The sequence below is a fragment of the Hoplias malabaricus genome, chromosome 3, assembly GCF_029633855.1.
Source record: "Hoplias malabaricus isolate fHopMal1 chromosome 3, fHopMal1.hap1, whole genome shotgun sequence".
NCBI lineage: Eukaryota > Metazoa > Chordata > Actinopteri > Characiformes > Erythrinidae > Hoplias > Hoplias malabaricus.
In genome coordinates, this window is record NC_089802.1 from 50943270 (window position 1) to 50970722 (window position 27453).

Genomic DNA, 27453 nt, shown 5'->3' on the forward strand with positions numbered 1-27453 from the left:
CTATCAAAATCAAATTTAAAACTACATGCTTGTGTACGCCATAGCAGACTTATACTAAAGTTTATAACTCAAACTGAATCTCAATTTTTAAATATATAATTTGAAAATACCGGGAGCTCTTGATAATGTGCCAAAACTTTATGATGACTGAAGCAATTTCATAACTGCAGCTGTACATGTAGGTACTAGCACATGAAAATACTCACACTGTAAAGTATTATGAACACTGCCCCATAGAGATATATAACGAAATATATATCCAAAATATTAGGTATAAATATTTTTTAAAATATATGTTTAAAGACTCTAAACAATAATCAATGTTACATAGATAGCTCCTGAGTCAGCCATCTTATGACCATAACATTGTGTTCAGTATTTTGAACACTGTTTAACATGAGTAACTACAATGGGATCTATAAACAAATACAGAAACCCAGTTAAATTGGCCATTATCTGATGTATTCAGACATAATTATTGATTACTGATACATTATCTGTAGTTACTTACTACATGCTATAGCATTAGCATTGAAGCAGTTTACACATTTGAAATTTACAAACTATTTACCTGTCTCCTCCACTGATTTCATTTTAACATTTTGGCTTGGATTTAAAGCCCCCCTCTCTGAGATCAGCTGTTCTGTTCAAAGAAATTCATGGATTGATTTTTGAAATATAAATGTTCTGATTATTAATGAAAATTAAATTCTAATATTAATTATTCTATTGCTAGGAATAAGAACAAATTACTAACCTACTAGAAGCTTCAATTAAACTGATGGTGACGCAATACGAGTCATGAGGAAAGTGACAGTCATTGCTAAGACACCATTATTGTCAAAACACCAATACTTATGATGAATAATTATAAGCAATTAGTTCAGGATGCCTCTGTCAGCAGCCTTTCATCACAATCCAACAGCTAAATACACTGTTGTTACTGGCAAATATACAAGTGGGAGCAGCTAGGCAAATTCTACATAGCTCTAGGTACTGCATGCAGCACTGGGAAAACCACTGCTGTTCTTTTCTCTCGTCTTTGTAGCAGTATGAAAAGAAGGAAGTAATTAGCTTTACTGCAGCAGAGGTGACTGCAGTCTCTTTGCACTCATGTCTCATTCCTTATTCCCAACACATAATTCACCTAAAGACAGCCTAATCAATACACAAGACTAGAGTAAAGGGATATTTCATAATTTATCAATATATATACTTTTGCTGTCACTAATTATTAGGTCACATAAGAACAACATGTGAACAAATATAAGGCCTAATTTTAAAGAACTGTATACACTTTGATACATAAAAAAGTTTAATCTCTCAAAGACCATCAGAGACTTAGGTGTAAAAGTGTAAAGCCATAATGTTGATTATCCTAAATTTGATCCCCTTAATTACTAAAGCCCTCTGTGTCGCTGCTGGATTGAGAATAGTCAACTCACCAAAACTACAAGGTGAAACAATGAGGTAGGTGGACACAGTGTTCACAAACTCCAGCAGCAGTGTTGTGTCTGATCCACTCATACCAGGGCTACAGACACCACACCGCCAGATCAGTGTCACTGAATGACCCACCAACCAAATCATACTTGCTCTGTGGAGGTTCTGTGGACGTCCTGACCATTGAATAACAGGGTGAAATTGGGATAAAAGGTATGTCGAGACTGACTATGACTACAAAGAGCTCCTCCATGATCAGTGGAGCTGAAACAATAGGGTAAGTGTTTCATCAGTGTATACTCAGTGTATGTTTGTGTAATTGTACTTACATGGTTCTCTTATAAAAACTGACATTCTAAAAGTCCCAATATGACATTTACCCAAAACTAAAGCACTGTCATCTTATAGCCTAAAGTCCAGTGGCGTAGTCAGAAATTGATTTTAGGTGGCCTTGGCAAAAATGGGTGGGCACAAACAAACCCCTGTAGGAGGGACTATGACTCCTTTTGGCTGCAAAACTAAACAATGAAGCTAACTCTGGCTACTGACTGGCTAAATAAAAGTGAAAAATCATGTAGTATCTGCCCTTACCTCCAGCTGAGGGAACCTCAAAAAAATGGAAAATGCATCCCATATCTGCTTTTAGTGTCCAAATAGGGGACGATTCCATATTTTAGGGACGGTCGACAAACGTTATCATGCCCCCCCCGAATTAAGAAGACAGAGGAGGAATTAGCTGACTGGGTGGGCCTTGTCCAATTTAGGTGGGCGCAGGTCTACTCAGGCCCACCCATGGATACGCCCATGCTATGGTCATTCCCAATTATTATTATTATTTTATTTTATATTTTTTCTTGGAACAGGCAGATAATCAATGTTAAAGGAATAAACCTCCTCTCCCTTATTTCTTCTCAGATGCATTATCCTCTCTGACACTGACCTTGAAATGCACACCGCTGCTCAAGCTCCATGGCTCAGTGTGTGTGTGGCACCTAACATTTAAGAAGAGCAAAAATACTTATTTCATTCATAAACATATCTGAGCTACAGAGCTCGTGCATGACTCAAGGACAGAGAGTGGTTCGCTGTGCACTTCCTGTCTGCTTAAGCTCAGAAGAGCGCATTCACAAATTTCACAGTGTTTACTACAGCAGGGAGCTGAAGTGTGGGCTTGGGAGAGTGCCATCCTGACTACACTTTTCCATCAGATCACTAGAAATGGATAATTATATGAGAGGGGCAGAATTACATAGTTGTATAAGGTAAGTGAATAGTCTATTTCAGGTGATGGAGGCTTCCTCATGAGCTAATGCTAATGCTGTAGAACACAGTAAGATAATAAAAAGATAATATTTATAAAGCAATACAGTAAACATTTAAAAAGTGTTGCTACAGTGCCATTTTCTATATACGTTTTTTTATACTGTGTGCCAGTGGTTCAGTTTATAATACAGAGGCATGTCGATACAGTGTCAGCCCTCACTCTCTTGCTCTTTCTGAGAAACAGAAACGCTGAGGCAGCAAAGGATCTCAGCAAAGCAAAGGAGTTTGTGTGTGTGAGGGAGAGAGAGAGAGAGAGTCTGCTGTTTCATGCCTTTTTTTTTTTTTTTTTACTGAGGAGGAAATTTTTACAGCATCATTGTGTAATTAAGCTAGAAGATGCAGGGCTAGATGGAGGATGAAGTATAGAAACCAGGTTGTAGTTTGGAGATAGGAACAAATGTGGAAGTGATTTAATCGGACATCAGAGACAGTTTCATCATGGCCATCATTATTACAAAACAATCTTCATCATCATCTCCACCCCACTGCAGACTACCTCCAAGCATAACAACAGGTCGTGTCAACCATCACTTTCTGTCTTCACCCAAATCCGCCTGAGAAAAAGAAAGCAGCAAAATGCTGCGTTGCCATGGTGAAGGGCCCAGTGGGTGAGCCCCATTCAAAAAGAAAAGAGCAGAATGGAGGGAGAGAGAGAGTCTCTACTCACAGTGTACAGCTCATTTGTCACTTTCACCAACTCCTCATGCATCTGAATCCCAATTTCTTTACTCTGAAAAACAGAAAACAAACATGTTACATGTTAACAGTGCTTAAACATTGCATACTGAGCTAAAACATACATATATATATATATATATATATATATATATATATATATATATATATGACAAATATGAAGAAGTATGCACTGTAGTGAGTATAGTGTCATTATCAGTGTGTGTAGTATTTTTCAGTGTGTTCTGAAGGCTCATGACATGTCTGTGGTTTGTAGTTAGATACTTTGAGCAGTGCTTCATTTTCCTGTGATTATTGCAGCTCTATGTTTACCAGCAGTGCAAATGTCAGTCTTTTCAATATGCTTCAGCAAGTCTCTCTCACACACACCATGACAACAACCAAAGCAGCTGGACCCTCCGAGAAAAAACTGAAGGAAGTGATTAAGATAAATGATCCAATATTTGACCATCCCCTCTTTCATCATGGTGGTCTTTCATGTCCAATCCACGTTCTTGGGTTGAATTCTCGAGAGTGACCACAAACTGAGGACAGAGCAGAGCGCCGGATGATTTGAGTCTTAGTTTGGTCTAATTTTAGCTAGTGCTCTTCACACCGACTGATGTATAGGAGAACATCTTGTGTCAATATGTCAGATAGAACCGAGTGTACCTAATCTGTCAAACATTCAGAGATGAATCCTGCAGCAATGAATCACATGAGCAGGATAAAAGAGCCTTTGTGACAACATGAGTATTTAGATGTGAAGCACCTCATAGAACAGACGTGTAACTCACTCACGTGCTCATTTATAGTTAGCAATTGCACCACAGGGGGATGCTATTTCTCACAAGGAGATGCTACTGTGCCTTGCTTTGCATAGTGTGATTGGTATCATATGGTGCTTATGCCAAGGGTCAAACCCTAGCCTGCTATATGGAGAACCGCAATTTTATCATCACTCTATACTTTTTCTGGTGTTCAGATCAAGGGGGTTAGTAGCAAAGTGAAGCACTTCATATCTGTGCCTATACAGTTCCATTAGGTAAATGCTTGCTAAGAGTTTTAAGCAGGTGTCAGGTTTAAAGCATAGCAGTATTAAGGACCAGCAGGGTCTGAACCATTGCAAGTAGGGGTCAGGTTTGTGTCTCAGTTTCATGGCCATTTAATCCACCAACGTGCTGTTCACTCCTCCACTGGATAAACTAATATCTGCAGACAGAGAGGTAAACACAGAGATTTACACCTGCTGGTAAAAGGAAGCAGTGCTCTGTCTTGCACTTCTGTGCATTTCTTGCCCAACACACAATGGATACACTGTGAAGTCTGGTGTCCCAGACCCACCCCCCTCCAAGCCAGCTTTACCGTCCTACCTCACCCTTTACCATCAACTACCATAAATCCACATTGCCCTCCCTGGTTACTAAGGCCCTACCTAGTCCCACTGGCACTGTTAATGCATGCGCAGTGCCACCAGGTCGATGTGAACATTTCATTCTACATAACCAGCAATCCCAATAGCACCTCTACAGTGCATTTCCCCAAGTAATCTATGCTCTCCTTATCCACAACCACTGACTAGACCTGTTTCTGATAACTCCTTCTCACCTGCCATCCATGTTCCCTCACTTCATCCGGCAAGTCTGCATACTTCAACTTCTTCCTTTCAAATGCTTCATCTCCTGCATCCTCATATGGAACTATTAACCCTATGAAATAAACTGTTTACTTTCAGAGTAGAGCACCATGTCTGGCCTCAGTGTAGTTAACACAATGCACTCTGGGACTTGCATCTTTTCTTCCTACATCCAGCAGCAATTTCCAATCTCGTGCTTCACCCCATCTACCAATATTTGTAGCCGGTGCACTTTCTCGAGAACAGCTGAAAACAGCTACTCGTCAATGCATTAACCACTAACTGTTAACAAACATGCTAAAACCCTTAACACCTGATTATGTCTCCATGTATACCGACCCTGTGACAAACTAACTTTACAAGCTGACATGCTTCAGCGTGCCAACCCCTCTACATAATCCACAACTAGGGGCTTCACCTACCCACTGTCCAAGATTTTGCGGTATTGGCAAGACGTCATAAGTTGCTCCCAGCAAAAACTTTATACGACTTGACATCGCCCACAGCTCTTGCCAGGAAATCTTCCACTTCTCTAGATTCTCCCATCAAAGCCACTGGCCTTGTTTTGCCTGTGATGCTGCTGTTGCACACCATGCCTCCTCCTCCTGCTCCCGAATAAAACTAGTCATCATTTGCCTTTCTCTCTGGTGATGTGGCCTTACTAGAAGCTTTCCATGAATCACCTGACCCAAGGCCTACTCTTTCGCATTATACTTGGCTATCCCTTAGTTCTAATGAGCTCCTGGCTATCTGCACAGCCACTTTCAGGTTCCATTTCCTTCCTGTTTTTGTGATTGGCGGTGCTGCTTTTACCACTGAATCTTTCACCCCTTTGTACCCCTCTCCCATACCATGCCATTCTACTTAAACACTGAGGCACCCCTAGCCACTTCCTTTCAGCCTAGCCAAATTTAGATTATCATTTAACTTCTCCAACAACCGCTGTGTGCAAGGCACAGTAGTCGTTAGCGTCGTCATGTCATCAGAAAAAGAACAAAGGAAGATCTCCTGGAGATATACACTTATATCATCTATAAGATATGTGCGTTTAAGCCTTCCATTTTGAAAAATGCACCAAACAATCCTCCCGAGGCAAAGCCACATTAAAAAGCCAGAGTTAATCAAAGTGCCGCTGGCCATTACTCTATACGAGAGTGTCTCATCAATGTAAACAGAGATTCTAACTAAAAACAAAAAAGCATGACATCTGGCCAGAGGTTTCCAAACTTTTGCACATTAAGTTCAACAATGTGAGGAGGCTGCATTCAAAAAGAACTTGTATATTTATAATATAGAGCTTAATGTCTTCTACAATTTCATGCACATCCTCATAGTGAGCTTTTCACTGGTGTGTTTGTGAGCTAGTGCAAGGTTTCCTGGCATGAACTGCAATAATTTATCTTCCCCAATGCTCCTCCATGCTGATAAATCACAAAGTGCTATAATACCCAACGATCAATAAAGCCTGCAGCATCATTGCAGTGCATGCGAGTACATCTGGGGGCTCAGTGTCTCCCTCTCATGCTCTCATGCGCTCTCTCTCTCTCTCTCTCTCTCTCTCTCTCTCTCTCTCTCATTTACAAACCCAGCCCTCCACATTAAGGAAACAAGAGCCTAAATGAATCTAATTTGTGCAGGATGTGTGTTTTGGACAACACCTGAGACCCTGATGCATACATCTCCTGTCAGCTTACACAGACAAACACACACACACACACACACACAGAAAGAGAGAGTCCCAAATGGCAGGCATACATTATGCTGTGAAATAGGGTTTGGCGGTATAACGATTATACCGTATACCGCAGAGACGGTATCTCAAAATGAGGGTGGTATTTACGGCGTGTGCGAGGTGTGTCAAATTTCTGTTGTCTTTAAAAGTTGGCTAAAATATTCATGTGCATTTAAGAGAGCCACAGGGAGGGGGCGCTGTGGGAGCTCAATGACTGCTGATGTCACGGTCTGGGTTTGGGCTAAAAGAGAGAGGAAGACAGCTGTAAACAGACAAAATTCTCAGAAAATCCTTCACTTCACTTTGTGCTGCTCACAGGAATATGGCTTTATCCTCTGAATATGTGTGTTTTGAGCCTCAGTTCGCTGAAATATCTTTTGTGGTGTGCTAAACCACAAGTGGCTGTTAGCGCCAGCTGTGCTTCTATACAGTGTAGAACCATCTTATTTCGCTTATTTTTGAACGTTTCTGATCACCAGACGCTGAAATTTCTCTCACAGTTCTCTCAGAAACAGGTTTTTATCGTCAACACGTGTGTCCACTCTCGGGGCTGTGTTCAGCTAAATTCACTCAATTTTGTTCTCACAGACATAAGGCTCAGCGCAGCCCGACAGAGCACCCCCTCCCCGTAATACCGTATACCACGATAATATTTTGAGAAGGTATGAAATATGTGGATACCGCCCAACCATACTGTGAAAGCCACTATTCTGCAAGCATTTAAACAAATATTCCAGCCATGTCTTCACATTCCCACCTCACTGAATTTGAAAGATATTCTTAGCCTTTATTTTTTTCCATTATTTATTTTGGCAAACATTTTATGTTTTATTGGTGCTTGTGTAGAATGCTGAAAGTGTGAAATGTGTTCTTTCTTTATCTGCTACTTGTACTCAGTAATGACCCTTGAAATATCACACTTCATTTAAACCCATATAGGACTCTCTAATTAAAAAGAAGTTCTATTATCTTTCAGGCCTATGTATGCTCGGTATACAGTCAGATCGTTTTTATGTGTTCTACTCTGTAAAGGAGATAATTTTTCCCTTTTGGTGTTCCTCTGTGTTGCGGACGTTATATGGGATTGTGCTAAAAGATGCTGATCTCAAACGACCCCTCAAGCCAATTACAATCAGGGCCGATGTTTTTGGCAGTGCCTCCATCCCACAGCCCAACAGCACACAAAGTCTTTTTAGATCTGCCTAAGTCAGCTAGCATTTAAAACCACTGTGCTAAATGACTACAGTACACAGCTTTTATATAAATGAGGGTCTACTATGGTTACATTATGAAATACCTATTTCACAAAAGTGAAACTAGGCTAGTGCAGCTTGCTTACAAAACAAATATAATAATAAACAGTCACTGGATGAATGAGCTGCCAGGCAGAGGGTGCAAGTATGAATTTAGTTTCTGTCTGCATAATTTATTAGTCAGGTTAACTGAACACAAGTTTACCTTTGAAATCCAGTACTGAGCACAGCATCAAAGTCAAAGTGCTGCCAAAACATTAAAGTTAACAAAAGCCTACTGGTGTAGGGTTGTATTCGTTGTCATGTGAAGACCAAATTGTCAATCAATATGTGGTTTAAAATGCTACTACAAAAATTCTGAGAGGGAGAGAAATTATTATTATTATTTTTAATTACTTTATTTATTTATTTATTTTCAGTTCTTTGGTTTATAAGATTTAAGGAGATTTGCAGCTGAATTGCCAGCCCATTTAATATTGCAAAAAATTACATTTTGTTTACAATTGTACAATAAATTGCTATAAACCACTCCGGTTTTCATGTAGATCTGGCCAACTTTTTGGTATCTAAATTTAGAATGGTCAAAAATAAATCTTGCCATTTGAACACTGTTAGATAGTGAACATATGCCCATCTCCCACTGTTTAATACAAAACCCCAATACGTTTTCAGTTTAATATTCTGCACATAGCTGGCATTTAGATGCACTATTGCAAGTGCTGACTTCAATCACACGACAGGCAGGCAGTCATAGCCCTACTAGATATCTCTGATGCAACATAGTGAAAGAGCAAACGAAACTGACATAGTGTAGTCACTCTTTGTCAGGAGCACCGCTGCTCCCAGTGCTGTCACGCTTCATCCTTCAGTCTACAGACTCCTCTTTAATCATTCTTCTGCCATCTGAACTTCCAGCTCCAGTAATGAGCTAATAGCTCTGGAAGTGTAACTGAGACATTGATACACTGATTGTATTCAGCTAGAAAAACAGGGCTCTGCAAACGCTAAATGTTTTAGACAAGTTATGAAGAGGTTAACAAAAAACCTTTCCTATGGTACTGGATATTGGCTAATTATCATAAGAGATGAGCTGTCAAACCTAGGTTGGTTTACATGTTGCAAATCCACAGAGACTGGTGTTTAGCCTCAGGCTCGCAGGGCCTCCAGCTGAGAAGCTAGTCTGAGTTCACAGTATGTGGGTGTATAACACCTTAAAATTGAGGTGCAAAAATCTTTCTTTCAACTGCCAACGCACAAAATGAACAAACCTGTAAACACTGCAAAAGGGATCAAGCAATCACTTTTTCTGAGATTATCTGAAATCAATTTTAGGACCTACAGCTTAATGAGGAAAAATTACTGTAGAATTTACAGAATGGCAAAATAATTTGTATTCAGTGTTTCACATGACATGATAATAAAAGACTAAAATTATTCTTGTTTTTTTGAAACATAACTAGTCAGTCTTCTGTTCTGATGACAGAAAAGACTACTATGACATTTTGTGAATCACACGAACAGTGAACATCATCATATTGCTCTCCTACTCTTCTCCAGCACGACTATCTAAGGTCAGTTTAATCAAAGCATTTCTAAGTATGAGCAGCCACCACTCACATGTCATTGGCTCCTCTACTTTTCTCACTCTTGTGCGAGTGAATACTGAGAGGGAGGGTCTCCACTTAGAGGAAGAACAGCCAGGTGTAAACATGCCGGCAGTGTTTGGGTTAGACCTCAAGAATCCAGGCTATGTGCCGACAGCATTCCAACACATATAGAGTTCCCCAGCAGGAGTTCACCATACAGAATACAGCCTTGTGGCAAAGGCACTCATTACAGTGCACAGAAAGGAAGGGAAGTAAAATGCAGATGAGTATGCAGCGGTACACCACTGTATTGTGTTACACACACGTTAATGTACATTTTTTACCAGCCAGCTTTTCATAAACCTGGCTGGAAGCAGATAAATTTACATTAGACACAGTCTAACGCAGCCAGGAAAGCTAAAGCGCACAGGTAAGACATTTATCAAAAACAACAGATGGCCGATTTCACCTTTAATGAAGTACAGTTTGTTTTTAGATAAAAACAGCCTGTCTCCATCACTCATTTGCTTTAACCGGTAATCTCATAAAGTCAATTAATTACTTCTGTTACTACTGCCTCAGTTAAGAGAATCAATGTTTGTGTGTGATGAAAAGAAGAGAGAGAGAGAGAAAGAAAAACAGACCTTTTTGAAAAGCCGGATGACATCCTCGCTGATCTGCGCGAGGCGGACGATGACGTTATTGATGTAAATGTCGTTAAGTGTGGCATGATCTCTGCTCTCTCTGCGAGTTTGATTCAGAACCAGGTACCAGCAGTTCACTGAGGAGAGGAGATGCTGATCTTTCCTAAAGGAAATAAAAAGGACACAACAATGAGCTTTTGAGATTTCATCCCCCTAAATACCACCTTCATTTTACTGATGATATTCCATTGATACTGTTGTAAAGGTTGCTATCGAATTTAGTGAAAATAATCAAAACTCATAAAAAAACTCATAAAAAATAAATTATATATATAAAAAATACTGATTGAAATCTATTCTCATGCATTTTATCCAACACATAGAGAAATTATTTGATTCCACACATAGTTCACAGACCTTCTCACAGTTCTGTTGTTACAGACTTTCATCTACACTAAGTGCCACCTAAATAACTAGGCTAAATAACATCCAAAAATAAAATCTGTGTGGTAACAAATAGTGATTATACATGCACTAGAAAGGTGATGCTCTACAGAATGCACCGCTATGCATCAAAAGCCTGACTGGAAATTAAATTCCAGGCTAATTACATTATCTGACTATACAATACACATTTTGTATATGTGTAACTATTTAATCAATTTAATTACAGCTGTTTGATAAGAGAACATACAATCACATTTAACCTGTTTCACAAAGATCATTTCTATTCACTTCCATTGTCTCCAGTACAGCTCCTGCTGGCCAACACTGCTTGCTAACAACAGAGAAAAAGACCTAAGGGACATCTTTCTCTGTCCCTTGTTTGCTTTCAATAATCACACCAGCAGAACACAGTATTCAACCACGCCTCCTCAACTAAATACATGCTCTTGCGCGCAAACATGCGGCCTGACAGCACATCGATCACTTAATTCCTTCATGCTGCTAATCATAATGACCCTGAGAGAGAAAGAGTCCTAGCTTGAGCCTAATCAGCTTTCAGGCCCATAAGCCTGTGCTAACCACCACAAACACCGGCCACAAACTCAATCCTATCTCCTTCTCCGATCAATCAACAAGCTCACGGATGAAGAAGGAGAAGAATGGGTGAGTGGAGAATCTGAAGAAGCGCAGAGATAGCAGGATGAGGGTTCAGATAAGGGAAGTGAAGGCAATTACTTTGGGGAGTTTGAGGACATGGGAGAAAACATCAAAGCACGGCCCCTTCAGAGAGTTGGTGAAATGCTAATCACTGCTAATGGAGTGCGTATCTCTCTCCTGCAGCATGAGGCTAGCGTTATTAGCTGGCTAATCCGTCCCCTCCACCAGGGATGAACAGCAAACAATGTGGTATATGCTAACCATCCTGTTATTAATCTCTTAGTCTGTTAAGCTTGCTGGCAGTAAAACCCTAATCTGGCCAACATTAATGGTTGGTGGACTACATTCATAAAACACTGCAAGAATTAAGAGAGAGTTTAATACACACACGGTGTGCCGAAACTCCACTGAATGTACTGCGCTGCGATCCGACAACTAATCGTGTTATGTTTCATAGCGTTCTCAGTAATGCACTAAGTAATGATGTTACACACATTATGGTAAATGGATTCTGTTACCACCCCAGATTGCAAGCAAAATCTGGTAGAACCCAACCCGGTACATCACAGCAGGGAAGACTACTTGTATTTTTGCCACATACACGTTATCCATGTTTGGTCCTGGATATTTAATATTACACAGTAAGTGTACTTTCCTCTTATAATGTTTGTAGAACGTGCTTTAAATGTAAATGTCACAAATACCATAAATGTTATAACACACACAAAATTAAGTGCTATATTTAGCCAAGAGAATGTATATATTTGTAAGAATTAATATTTATTTTTACCACATGTAATGTGTTCCTCTTATATGCAACACATTCTTACTGAATGTTTCTGTCATTTTTTTAATCATGTTAATTTGTGTCACTTCCTCAGGCTAACAACAGTCTTCTTGTCTGTTGGACAGTGTTGAATTTCTTGCCATAGTCTGCTCCTAAGAGCTCTACCTTCATAAAGCATCAAATTGGTTTAGACATTTCACACTCAGTTTGTTCCTCTAATAAGTTTCACCCACATTGGGCCTAAAAAAGCCACTCCTGTTATCAGATCACGTCTGGGCCTGTGAGGCTCGGATAGAGTTACTGTCAAATATAAAGGTTTCTAAATAGCTTTCAGCTTCAATGTTCCATTACAAAAAAGCAGCTCTACCACGACAGTGGAAAAAAACAAAAAAACAAACATCACATCACAATGTGACTGTGTGTTATCTCTAGTAACAACTGTTACTTGCTTGGATCAGATGCATTCCTGTGCTCCACAAAAAAAAAGGAAAATATCGACCCAATTCCAGTACCTGCTATCATTGCTCTCTATAAAGAACTTTTATTTTAAGGATGTTATTTTCTTTATTTATTTTTTAACACATATGATAAAGGCACGAGACCAGATATTTCCATCTCGTCATTGTCTCCACTGTGGGCGAGAGGTTCAGAGGCCCCAATTTGGAACTGGGTCAGTCTGACTGAGCCTCGGGCTAATTCCTCTTACCATTGTCAATGAAAAATGTCTTTTCTCCATCCAGAGTTTTCTCTGCCTTATTCTGCCTTCCCTTTTTATTATTTTCAAAATTTCAGAAAGGTGCCAGAATAATTATTATCCAGTGGAACTGAGAAATAGGACAAGTATAATCAAAAGACTATGGTAACTGAATAATTTACGATCCTTTCTGATAAACTGGAGCAGGAGTCAATTACATAACCTACAATCTATTCCAGAATTTAGAAACCTATTTCCAAAAAAATAAAAATAAATAAATAAAATGCTGGACGCTCACAAATAAGAAAGTCACTCAGCTTCTAATTGTTCCGTTCCTGTATAAAGTTTAAAAAAATTACATATATTTTAAAAGTGTATATTACGGTTTCAAAATCTGATGGAACGTGTCCCTAGGTGTGAATGGGTGTGAGTGTGTGTGTGTCACACTGCGATGGACTGGCGCCCCCTCCAGGGTGTGTTCCAGCCTTGTACCCAGTGATTCCGAGAAGGCCCCGGACCCACCGCCACCTTTAACTGGATACGCAGTTACAGACAATGAATGAATGAATGAATTAAATGAACGTGAGCTTCTTGATCGTTAGGATGGTTCTGTGACACATGGCTTTTTATATAAGAATAAAGTTAGAGGGAATCTGATCCATATACAATTTCAGTATTCAAAATTATTCAATTTTCAATATACTTGATAGAGTATACCTCATGCCCAAGATGTATGGTCTATTCATTTTTAGAGATAATAAATGATATATGTAGAACATGCAAATTTACTGCTTCATGTGTGTTCAGAATACTGGTGCTTAATCATCTTCTGAAGCGTAATCAGAGCTTCCCCCTCATCCCATTCACACACACACACACACACACACACTCCCTTAAAGCGTATAGGGGGATTGAAAAGTTTCAGCTCACTCCTCTGAAAATGCTGACCACACATATCTTTCTCATGTAATCCTACGTTAAATATTTATCTGCCTGTGAAAAGCCCTTTTTCGGCTTATTAAAATAAGGTCAGCTGTTTTGGCGAGACAGCTGCCTCGAGCTAGCTACATGTTGCGTTATGCTAACACTATATTTTATGACAGATGCGAGAGCCCTCTGCAATTTAGTGATAACCTCGTGTATATCCACTAAGGCTGTGACGCAGTTTTAGTGCCTGGATCTCCCTGTGGCAGAGCTTAACTTCAACCATCATAGGTCATCTTAGCACAAACATACCAACAACGCATCAACCGACACACACTGGCCCATGTGCCTATTTGCTTTAGAAGTAGAAATAATGCAGGATGCTCTGTGTCAGAAGTGTCACGTGATGTTAATCATGCCGGTTGGGGGTGCTGAACAAGACAGGCCCTGGCATTCCATGTCCTAGTTCTAAATTCCCAAAGACAATTCATTTGACTGAGATCTTATATAACAAAAGACAAACGGACACCAATTATCTGTTTTTAGCCATGCTCATGTCCTGGTTTGGAAAGCAATTGAGGGCAGTAGGATGGCTTGTAAACTGGTTAACAGAACCTCTGAGGGAGCTGCCTATTTTAGCACTCCTGAAAAAAGGAATATAGACTAGAGTAGACTAGAGAGATCAGAGTAAAAATCCGCAAATAAAGAACTAGTTGGCAGAAGAAAAGCATAGCAACCAGTACCACCACAAACACCAGTACACTCAAAATGAAATGCATTCCTAAGCAAATAAAGAATTTGTAAAGCACTGGGTGCTCTGGGTTTACCCTGAATATCTCAGATTTGTGTCAATAATAGTAGTAGTTCCCCTGAATTTCACTCTGACTCACTTGACTTACCAGTGTTTTTCTACCCATCGTAAAGACAGCAGAATAATATCGCTCCTGAGATTTTATGAGGTCTGTAGGAGCTGCATTTTTTACTGGATGGAACTGAAAAAGTAAATCAACAGGAGGCAAATGTCCCTAAGGCAAATTAGCATTATTTTTGCAGGCAAAACAGACTTAATATATTTATATATATATAATAATGATTTTTTTAATGAAATGAGAACTGCATGAATGTACTGGAAGGTCGGTACAGGTCATGGTAGGAGATTGTGGAGATGACTAGATGGAAAAAAGCATCATGGCTTTTATGGATAATTTTGTTTTGCATAAATGACACAGCATGATATAAAATAGTTTCCATTAGTGCTAAGCTAATGGAGATATACTCACACAGTTTTTATCATTTTACTTGCAGCTGGTTTGGTATTCGAAGCCCATTTGAAGTTGTATAATTGTACCATAGTCTATATTCCACAATGAATAGCTCCATAAATGTTTCACTTAAAGCTTTTATCTTAATATTACAGTTAGCCTGTTAGCAGTATTGTGTCCATTCTTAAAGGATGTATACTATGTTTCTACTCTTTTTACTTCAATACAAGCCATTTCAAAGAAATGTTGTTTGGCTCATGTCAAAACATACAGCTACTAGAGAAGAGTTACAAATAAAAGGATAAAAGGCAGGAATACACCCTGAAGGGGGCGCCAGTCCTTCACAGGGCAACACAGACACACACACACATTCACTCACACACTCACACCTACAGACACTTTTGAGTCGCCAATCCACCTACCAACGTGTGTACCAACACAGGGAGACACACCAACTCCTCACAGACAGTCAAACCACAACCTCCACGTTCCTGGAGCTGTGTTCAGTGATACCAATGTACCACAAATGTGTAAATACCTGTGTACTGGTTTTGCAGTCATTAATATTGTTATGGAATACTGTATGAAACTTCAACGCACTTTGACACAGGAAAAATTTGCATCAACGATGATAAACAGAATCACATATCCATGAAGCTTGTGGTATTTTAGATTGCATATTATGTGTCCAATGCTACTGTATATCATCCCTTGCCTTTCCTACTCAATTTTAGTGTGTTCCCTACTCAAAAACACACTCTTCCTCGCAGGATGGAGACTTAATAAGCTGCTTAGTTGGACAAGTCGGTTTTAAAGCAGTGAATATACCATAATATTCAATGCCAGTGCTGGGAATCAGAATTGCATTCTTGTTGTGTGCTGTCAGTGGACTTGGATGGCCACTTCTCATATGCTAACATTCCCTTCACACTGTGTCCCACCAGACCACACAGTCAAATGGCCACTCACTTTCTCCACTTTGCCGGACAGACCAGCAGCCAGCGGGATGAGTCACCGGGCCTTAAAAAGCCTGGATAATGACGGAGTGTGTATGTGTATGTGTGTGTGTGTGTGTGAGTGTGAATCGAGTGGGGTATCATTAGTGAGGAGTTGAGAGCAGGCAGAAGCTCCTTAGGGAAATGCCTTGCTGCTGAAACAAACAGAGCAATATTCCAGCATCTGTCTGCCTAGAACACACAAACAGACACACGCTGCTTCCTTGTGCTTATCACTCACTGACAGATTTACACCAGCATCACTAACCTGACAGTTACAATGTCCCATATTCATATTCCGCAGTTTAACACTCTGCCAGAAAGGCAAATTTACTCTATATTTTCTCATACACTCAACTTACACCTAAAACATTCCGGACTATTAGGGATTATTAGTCAACTGGTAACAGCTAAAGCCTTTGTAGATCTATGTGTGGTCTACTTTCTCTAGTTTCAGTGTTGTGTTTGTATAGTTAATTTGTATAATTGTAGTTAATGTATTTTTTTTGTCTGCTGCTCTTTGGTGAGATGGAATGACAAAGCTGACTCTGATTTGAATTTCTTCTTTAATAATCGGATATATCAGTGTTATATATATTTGACGTGCAAAAACATGATGCAACAACGAGCAAATGTTTTTACAGTTTGTTTTTGTTCCAAGCTATCATTCTGATCAGGCAGTGTCAGGTTCTATTAACACGCTGAAGAAACAGATCGTATTAATCATGGCCATGTCATTTCTGAATGCATGAGTAGAGCCACTCTGAAAAAAGTCATAGTGCATACAGTAATTAACAAAGCAGGCTTGTGTTTCTTTTGTATAGCAGTGTCTCCCCCACATTAATGTTGTGCAGTCAGTTATATGGCCATCTATGTGGCATTTTTTAGTCATTTTTCCAGTCAAAGGATATGACGACACATACCAAACATATGAAAAGTTTGCTTAATTACAATCAAAATGTACAGTTCTGGAGCAAATGTAGCGAAGTAATGTAACAACAGAAGTTCTGGTTAATTAGGACTTTGCAAAAAGTCTCTGAACGTATCAGCACTGATTCATTAAGATAAGGTTAACAGTGTGGGTTCATGTGAGAATTTTTATGCAAATGTTTCTGTTAGCGATTGTGTGTCTGTATTTAAGGAGATGCTTAGAGCAGTAAAGACCTCTAATCCTATCCTATACGGATGAATGACAACAAGCCTTTCTTACTGTATTCAAAGGCCCCAACATGCAGACTTTTACTCAAGCACAGCAGGAGTCAACACAGCAGCTCATATATCCTTTCACTTCAATAAAAGATGCCGTTGTTTTTTTGTTTTTTTTTACACTCAAAGCTAAATAGAGCTTTGCCAAAAGGCTTTTCATCCAGTTGCCAGTGGCTTGCTCGAGCTTATCTCCTAAAAGAGAAGGAGGAAAGGAATCAAACGCATATCAAAGTGAGATTGGGGGTAGGGCACACGCGTCCCAGCTTTATGCTTCAAATGTATTTCTAGCCTTTTAAGTGAAGTTCAATAAGCTCTGGCCGTGATTTGCATGTCGTACAACTGTTTGCCTTCTCCACACACACACACACACACACACACACACACACACACACACACACACACACACACACACACACACACACACACACACACACACACACACACACACACACACACACACACACACACACACACACACACACACACACCATCCATCCATCCATCCATCCATCCATCCATCCATCCATCCATCCATCCATCCATTATCTGTAACCGCTTATCTAATTCAGGGTCGCGGTGGGTCCAGAGCCTACCTGGAATCATCGGACGCAAGGCGGGAATACACCCTGGAGGGGGCGCCAGTCCTTCACAGGGCAACATACACACACACACATTCACTCACACACTCACACCTACGGACACTTTTGAGTCGCCAATCCACCTACCAACGTGTGTTTTTGGACTGTGGGAGGAAACCGGAGCACCCGGAGGAAACCCACGCGGACACAGGGAGAACACACCAACTCCTCACAGAGAGTCACCCGGAGCGGGTATCGAACCCACAACCTCCAGGTCCCTGGAGCTGTGTGACTGCGACACACACACACACACACCATAAGCTTGGGTATTCCTACATTTTAATAATGTTTTTAATATCTGAGCAAGAGATCTTTGTTAGGTTTCAATAACTTAATATATGGCGCAATTCAAAACTAACTGGGCATATTTAAATTAAAATAATATTTCTGTAAATGTAAATATCAAGCAGTCAGTTGTAGTATGCGATAATTACAAAAACCTCTACTTTATACGGACCATATATTAACATTTCATATCAATACTGATGTATAAATACTTAAAAATGAGAAGATTTGAGACTTCCAGCATTAGCAGTACAGAAAAATACAGCATTAACTTCTACCAGGCTCAATGTATTTAAATGAAAAAAAAAAAACCTGCAATATTTAGGGAGGGTAACCCAGCATGACCTAATTGTATTCTACAGTACAATACTTCATATCCAATGAATATTAAAATCTAGTCATGTGTCTGATGCCAAATATTCTTTAAGCTAAGTGTACATATTAATAATGTCCTATTCAAAATATTGTCACTGATATTGTAAAGAGGACCGCTGGAGACTTAGTGATAGACAGGACACTGACGGACCTGATGACCAAACAATCCTCTGCTTTAATTCACACCAACTACTGCTGCACAACACTTCGCTGTAGCTCCTGCAACATTTCAGAGAGAAGGCATTGCCTGGGCCACTCTGAGTCACAGTCACACACACACACACACACACACACACACACACCACTGTCAGATAGGAGACAGTTTGAATGATTCACCCTCTTCCACTTCTGGCGCAAGAAGACTGGCAGTGTGTGAATGAAGGTTGGAGGTGGGAGGCAGGTGCTTGTGTGAGAAGAGCAGAGAGATGAGCTGTGCTGCAGTGCTTTGGGTTCAGGCTAAGAATAGGCATTACAACCGTTTCTGACATCTGAATAGCTGCATTTCTAAAGAAATATCATTCAAATATTCCAACAAGGAAATATTCCAAGGCCATGAATAAACCACGAAACCACTGGCTTTACATCTGTTTACTGCATGCAGCAAGTTTAAAGAACATAATCCATACCTGGCATCTCTGCTGATTTAGTGATATATTGAGGTGTTTAGATGTGTGTGATTAAATGTACCACATTTACAATGGTACAAATTTGTCACAATGATTGTGATTTGCATATATAACTCCATAAAATGTCAAACATGAAAATCAGCGGCTTGTGCATGCATATTTAGCCAAACGCATATTTAAATATTTATTTAAAGACAATAAGTGACTTTATTGGACAGTAATATTTATATTAATAATCATACCTGTGTGACAGATAAGCATTAACACATTTATCAGTGATTCATTAACAAAAGCCTTAATGAAACATTTGTACAAACTTGTCAACATTATGTAGGAGGAAAGGCAATGGAATTAAAACACAACGAAAAGCTAGTAAAGCTCTATATTGTGTCTATTTAAGGGACAAGCTCCACCTTTTAATAAAAAGAGCCAATCAGGTTGCACAAAAAGCCCTTCTTCAGTCTGTTTACATGTACGTATGCATTGGCCATAATAGTAGGACAAATATTTTTTATTACATTCCATATTTACTTGAGTAAATTAATTAGAGGTTAATAAGCCTCTTGTCATTCAAGAATAGAAGCTAGATATTTATAGATATATATAAATATAAGCAGTAATATAATTTAAATAAAATAAGGAAAAATATGATTCAATTAACGAAATAAAACGTTGTGTGTGTGTATATATATATATCCTGCCTGACTTCATTCTAATTTATTTTTTATTTTTTCATTCTGGGGTGGTATAGTGCTCTAATGCTCTAATTTCCTCCCACAGTCCAAAAACACATCTGGAGGTGGATGTGTTGTGAGAGTCTGAGAGTGACTAGGCCAGTGTGTGATGGCCTTCAATGGACAGTTGCTCTGTCCAGGGTGTGTTTCTGCCTTGATTCAGGGCGGGGGACACAGCAATTCCAATCAGGAAGAGGAACAGATGCTAATGAATGAACGAAGGAACATTCTGCTCTAAACGTTTTTTTTTTTTTATTTAAACTGATTCAATTCCATTTTATTTGTTTCTTTAATTCGCTTTATGAGTAAATGCACTAATACATTGCAAATGATGGGCATCCTGAATGTATTTCCATTAAAAAAATATATAGGCACAATGAATGAATGAATGAATTACAAACTACACAAGTCTTAACGGGATGCCTAATTGAATGAATAAATATTCCAACAGGCACGCCCATCCCTCATTCAGGCTGCAGGCAGAGCAGTGCTGCAGTGGTTGCCGCTCAGACTGCAGTGAGGGGAATAAGCTACTGCCATATCCAGCCCAGTGCCGCAGGCAGATATATACAGCTGAACTAAATCCTCATCTCCTCCACTTGCCACAACATGAACATGATGCTCCCAGGATTAGAATGTGTCTGAAGCAGTTTATCAGACCCATTCTGCTTTATCTTGTACTGAGAAGGAAGTAATAAGAGTAATGACACATACCTGTACATCAAAAATATAATGCAAATGCATCACTTTTAAAAACCTAAAACATGACAAATGTCTCAATCTACTACACTACAGGTCAAATTTTTGTAGATACAACCAACACGTATTAGTGGGCAGTTTGTTCATACTGAAGCTGCCTCTACTCCTCAGGGAAGACTTCACACGAAAAGCTGGGACACTGCTGTGAAGATTACGCTAAATTCAGCCACGTGAAACCTGACAGCATTGTGGAACACTCCAACTCATCCCAAAGGTATTAGGTGGTGCTCTATCACTCTAGATCACACAAGCTGCTGCTTGGAATTGGTCATGTCCAACATAGGCTTGTACCTTTTCTCCAGAGTAACGCTTTTCTATGAAGATTAGACTGTGTACGCAATGAAGCACAAATCTTGGCAACAGGTGCCCCATAAGGAAGAAGATGGACTCACTAATTAGAAGGTGATTCTGGATATTTCTAAACCAAACAAAGTTTCTTTGGAAAAATATAAAACAGCATGCGTAAATGCACTTTGCCCTTCTGCACTAATGAACCATTGGTACACACTGACTGTGTGATATTATGTGTTAATGTTTACCTGTATTTTCCTGCCACTACAAACTGAAACACTGACAACAACTCACTGGGAGAAAGCAAGCGTGGCAGGCAAGAAGAGACAACAAATAAAATGTTTGTTCAAATAAGATTTCTCCATTTCTTTGCTCTGACTCAAGCGCACTCCCTGATGTAGGGTAGGAATCCTCCACCGCTATAAAAAGTTAAAATAGTCACATAATATATGTAAATAAATAAATATTGTGTAATGTAAATCTTGGATGTCAAATTGATGTTAAAGTAAATAAACACAAATGGGTCTCCAACTACAGGTCTCTGAACTTATGTTTTTTACTCGCTCATTGTTCATGGACCTGTTGATGCATATCTGCCAGTGATTACAAAATCAAGGACAGGAAACCAGATCCAAGGTCTGGTCTAGGCTAACAGCATCTGGACACTTTTAGTGATTATAAGTCACATAGCTTGGCCAATACATTACTTCTGTAGACTGACCTTGCTACTGATTATTCATAACATAGTCCTTAAAGAAACATGACAAGATATTAAAGCAATCCAGATAGCAACATTTAAGACAGTATTATGAGCAAAATAAAATAGTGGCTTGATGACAGGCTTATCAATCTGCATACGCTGCAGATTAGCATATTTCACTTGGCACCAAACATGTTTCATATTGTAATTGAGTGTAAAATCATTACAATACATTTACATTAAAGGCATTCAGCAGATGCTCTTCTCCAGAGTGATATAAAACTGCTTTGCTTTTTACTTATAATCTTAAGATGCTGCCAAATACAAAATACAGCATTGATACCTAGATACGCAATGTTCAACTTTGCCTGAATGTTTTATTAAATAAGACATGAAAACAATCACAGGAATTTGGTAAGTGTGAGATAAGTGCTGATATATAATACTGAAATTGTTGGGTCTTCTAGTTTGAAGACAGAAAGTGGCTCTACCATTTGGACACCCAGGGGAAATCTTTTCCGCCACTTAGGTGCCTGGACAGAAAACTGTCTGGGTGCTTGTGTTCCACACATCTTGAAGGGTGGTGGGTCACGCCGAGCTGTACTTTTAGCTCGAGGAGCTCTTGTTATGGTCTGGGCTTTGACAATTGTCATCAAGTAAGAAAGGGTGGGGCTATGTTTGGCTTCGGATACCAGCTTCAGGGTTTGAATCTGTTGAGGACAGCTACAGGAAATCAGTGACAGGACCACAGCAGAGGAATCACATGGCTGACCTTAGGAACACTGAAGACAAGTTGGGCTACCATGTCCTGTATCATTTTCAAAGACCAGCCAGAAGGGAGTTGCATTGGACAAGCCTTGAAGTTATGATGAACTGAACAAGCACCTGGGTGGCCTCTCTATACAGAAAGGTTGAATTCTCTGGATTTTGTAAAGTTTTATTATAAATGAAGTCAAATTAATTGTAAAAAACAAAATGTTTAAAAAAAAAAAAAAAAAACATGGTTCTTTTCCAAACGTCTTGGTTATTGTAGAGGTGTTGCATTGATGGCAGTTTGAAAAGAAGTAATGGCTGACTTTATATACTTCAAAAGCATATTCTAGCCTTCACCCTGCCAGCATCCTAGCTTCTTATGATTAGTTGAGATTTAGCAGGTGGATGGGAATAGAAACTGCAAAAATATCTGCATTTTGATCCATTTTTATTGTTTCTATATCTCTACAACTGTTATATTCGTGGGCGGTACAGTGGAGCAGCAGGTAGTGTCACCGTCACACAGCTCCAGGGACCTGGAGGTTGTGGGTTCGATTCCGCTCCGGGTGACTGTCTGTGAGGAGTTTTGTGTGTTCTCCCTGTGTCCGCGTGGGTTTCCTCCGGGTGCTCCAGTTTCCTCCCACAGTCCAAAAACACATGTTGGTGGATTGGCGAATCAAAAGTGCCCGTGTGAGTGAATGTGTGTGTGTGTGTGTTGCCCTGTGAAGGACTGGCGCCCCCTCCAGGGTGTATTCCCGCCTTGCGCCCAATGACACCGCAACCCTGAATTGGATAAGCGGTTACAGATAATGAAGGAATGAATGAATGTTATATCCATGTATAATGCTATGGGATATATTCCCGGTTTTTACATTTTATGTATATTTTTGTTTTAGCTTTTGTATCGCCATTTGTCCCACATCACTAGATATTGGCATCAGCACACATTTTCAATAGCAGTGCATCCCTAGTGTTTGCTCCCTGTACCCTGTAAACACTAGAGCAGAATGTGGACCATCAGAGGTGCATGGTAATGCATGGTATAGTGGCACACAGGAGCAGGAAGTCACGTGCAGTAGCAGGACTGCAGAGCAGGTGAAATTAGTATTCAGCATCTGTGCGTGAGCAGCAACTCCCCCTGCAAATGCTTCACGCATCAACGTGGACAGGAGTCTTCCAGCAGGATGGAGGAGCAGCAAATGTGAAGCATTCACTGCTGCAAGATGTACACACACTGAACGACTGGGGAACGATGAGAGAGAAGAGAACAACACACAGTGGAATTACAGCAGCACATCACAGCCTCACTAACCGTGTCTAATTCACAGAGATATTAATTGGAAGAAGACTTCAAGCCTAAGTAAAAACAAACCTTAATTATGAAATAATTTATCAATCGCTATGAAGAAGATACAAGTTGAGATGGAAAGTAAAGGCAGGGAGCGAGAGAGAGAGAGAGAGAGAGAGAGAGAGAATGACAGCGAGAGAGCGAGAGAGAGAGCGTGAGAGAGAGAGAGAGAGAGCGAGCGTGTGTGTGAGAGAGAGAGAGAGAGAGAGAGAGAGTGTGTGTGAGAGAGAGAGAGAGCGTGAGAGAGAGAGAGTGAGAGAGAGAGAGAGAGAGAGAGAGAGAATGAAAGATAAAGACAGCAATAGAGATATAGACACGAAACCCAGGTGGTGGAGTGTGAACATTGACTTAGGGTGTGTGCTTTATCTGAAAGCGTTGAGTTTTCAAGAGACACAGTACTGTGTGCAAGCAGCTAGCTTTATCTCTGTTAGAGAGAGACAGAGAGAAGGGGGGTTTCCTGTAAAGTAAAAATAATCATCATGCAATGTGCAAATGTGTTTGTGAGTAAGCAGGCACTGAAACTAACCAGCACCACAAGAAGACACATCCAAATGTTGGTCTCCAAGATTTCTGATCATCCCAATATGTGTCCTGAGTGTTGGTGGTACTATATTTTTTCTTGTCTCCAGTTAATTAGATCTTGATGTTATTGGCACAATATATACCTGTGAAAATAAACCCTATTAACGTCACAGAATCATCTAGATTTTCCTTCCTGGTATAAATGAGACAGTCCTATATTTTAATACATTTACAAATAAAACAGTGATACAGATTCATGAGTCTGGGCCCCTAAAGGATAATGACATTGTAGAAGTAAACGGGAAGGAGAAAGAACAGAACTATTAGCACAAAAACTCCAGAAGGACTGAGCCTGTGAGAATGGCACATTTTTTCCTACACATTGTTGATTGCTGGTCTGGGGAACACACAGCCCTCTGCCTGCTTCCCTACAGCTGCACTTAATTACACACACCAAGCTGGCTGCTATTGGACAAGGCCTCAGCAGGCACAGGCGCATAGACACACACACACACAGTCCACATACATACACTATGCACACAGGCATGAATGTGCACTCCAAACTTTGATTCCCAGGCCTGGTGAACTTTCTCTCTATACTGTCCATGTCTCTCTCTCTCTCTCTCTCTCTCTCTCTCTCTCACACACACACACACACCAGCGCATATTCCTTTTCACTGTGCAACAAGTTGTTAAAGTGATCATTTGGATTTTTTTTTCACCCTTAGCCCCTTATTAGATTATAACTGCCCATTAGCATTGTGCCAACTCCTTGCTTTTATCATCCCCAACTTGCTAAAGCAGAATTGAGTCATGAATAATGAAGAGACAGTTTTTCATTAAAATTTACAAAGAAATATGGACAAAACTTAAGTCTCAGACATTCCACTGTGCAAGCGTGGCTTTTGTAATCTCCAAAGCATAAATTACAGTGCCCTAGAGCAGCTGCACATGAGTCTCCATGGCCAAATATTACAGGGACAAGCTGACGTGGCTTGCTGTTGTTATCTATAACATAACAATCATCCAACATCAGCGCCTGACCTTGCAAATGTTGTCATGGCTGAACTGCCATCACCTCACAGTTACTGTTACACTATCTAGTGTTTTAAAAAAAATCCTGCCAGGCAGAGAAGAAGCTATTACTGCAGGAAAGAGTAGGGCTACTAAAAGCAGAATACGTGCATTGTAACCCTATTGAGAGACAAGTGCCTGAAACAGCAGGATCCTTCAGACACCAAATGCAGCCTTGTGAGCTGAACCCCACCGCAGGCGAAGAATCCATCACTGGCTGGATGCCAACCAAGCACAGAACTGTCCATTGATCTAATATGCACCAGCAGAAGCTCTATCGTATGCAAAAGGCCGAATTCCAGTTGTGCTGTTTTTAGGAGCACTGCAGCACCCACTGCCTTGAAGAAGCACTTGTTTGAGAGAGGGAAAAAAAAGTCCTTTTCCATTATGAGCTATATTATAGTAGCTACAGTGAAATGGATATAAAAATCCTTATGCCTTGGATGATTTACAACTTCTAAGAAGTCTGAGGAAGAGAGCTGCACACCTGTGAAGGACATTCATATCCAGAGGAGAAGAGTTCGAGAGATATCTTTTTAATTTGCCAGCAGCAGATTTCTACTAATAAGAGCACAGAGAAAAGGGTGGAGCCGTGAGAGAAATGAAGAGAGAAAAAGAAAATCTGGCATGCACAGCAAGGGATATAGGGAATTTTGGGTAAGACCAGCCGTATTTTATTTATTTAGCTAAATTTATCAATTTAAATTACTAGAATGCATCTATGAAAATGATTCTAAAATAACCCACTCTCCTCTCTTTGCTTATACACTGATTGTAATGTTGCCCAAAGCTCATACCAAACCAAGCAGTGATTGGGGACTGCCTAAGCTGGGAATCAAACCCTAGTCAGCCGTGTTGGGGGCAGCGGGGGTACACAGAGCAGTTAGCCCACTTCATACATATCACGTTTTCTCCAAAAGCCAAAAATACAATTTCAATATATTGCTGGTGTTTTAGAATGCTACTGCACTCCATCTAAATGTTCTCAGCAGCCTGAGATGTGCTTAGGATATACCCTCCAAACTGACTAACTCCCCTAGCACCTCCTGAAGGCAGTTTGGAGCAGAGCTGTTAACTTGCTCCGGCAATCACTGCAGTCTTGCCACATTTAGACTTACATGGAGATCTTACATCATTTATTTCTTTTACTACTTTCCTGGGCCATTTTGATAGAAGCAGCTGGGGAGATTTAGTGCTGGAGTAAATGAGGAGACAAAGTTAAAACCATCTAAGCAGGATACTAAACTGCATTGAATGTCTTGGCACGGAGATTCAGCAGACGAGGCTTCAGACCTCGATTCTGAACCCAGGAGAGGGTTCCTTCCCCAATTACAGAACTAACAAAACACTCTGTTTACTTTCAATTTACTAGTTATTTTGGGGAAATTACTATTGGGCATTGTGTCTGGTGGGATTTTTGTTTACCGCTCTTCCAGACACAGGACTAGTAGGCATTTAACCAGTATTTGTAGCCTAACAGAAACCCTAATTGATATGTTCCATTCTTATGCATAGACTAATTAAGATTTTTGAATCCTATTCCCAAACCTAGCTCTAGTCTCAGCTTAAGTAACTTGTTTAAAGTTTTAAAAAAACAAAAACATAGCTTTTATTTTTAAAATTACTTTACAAAGGGAAAAAAATATATAGATAGATAGATAGAGAGAGATAGAGAGAGAGAGAGAGAGAGAGAGAGAGAGAGATGCATACAAGCACAGCACCACAATAACAACTTAAAAAGCTTAACCGCACATAGACACACACACACACACACACTTCCCTCCCTCTTCCTCTCTCCCCACAGAATCTGAGTGTTGTTGTGAGCCAGCGGCTTACTTAAACTGCTGGTGTTCCCTGGACGAACGGATTTTGGAGGAGAACCTCTCGGCCAGTTTCTCCAGGCTGCGGGAATACTCCAGCTGAATCTCAGCCTTACGGCGGAAAAACTCCTGCAGGTCCTGCAACAGCTGGATCCGAGACTCCGACTGTTGCTCCAGACACTTAAACTGCTCCACCAGCTGATTACGGATCTCTGAAACAAAAACAAACACACACATGTCCAAGCACATGTTAGCATTGGCAAA

The 27453-nt window shown here is 40.1% G+C and overlaps 1 protein-coding gene across 3 annotated transcripts in view; it reads right to left on the minus strand.

Moving 5' to 3' along the window:
- Window positions 1-27453, minus strand: part of srgap3 (SLIT-ROBO Rho GTPase activating protein 3) — a 95825-nt gene that overhangs the window by 40241 nt on the left and 28131 nt on the right. For all 3 annotated transcript variants that reach the window (XM_066663109.1, XM_066663108.1, XM_066663110.1), the window contains exons 2-4: window positions 27206-27401; window positions 10293-10455; window positions 3434-3496 (exon numbers count right to left, since the gene is read on the minus strand). In XM_066663109.1, coding sequence (XP_066519206.1) covers window positions 3434-3496; window positions 10293-10455; window positions 27206-27401 — 422 coding nt within the window. The remainder of the gene's footprint in view (window positions 1-3433; window positions 3497-10292; window positions 10456-27205; window positions 27402-27453) is intronic.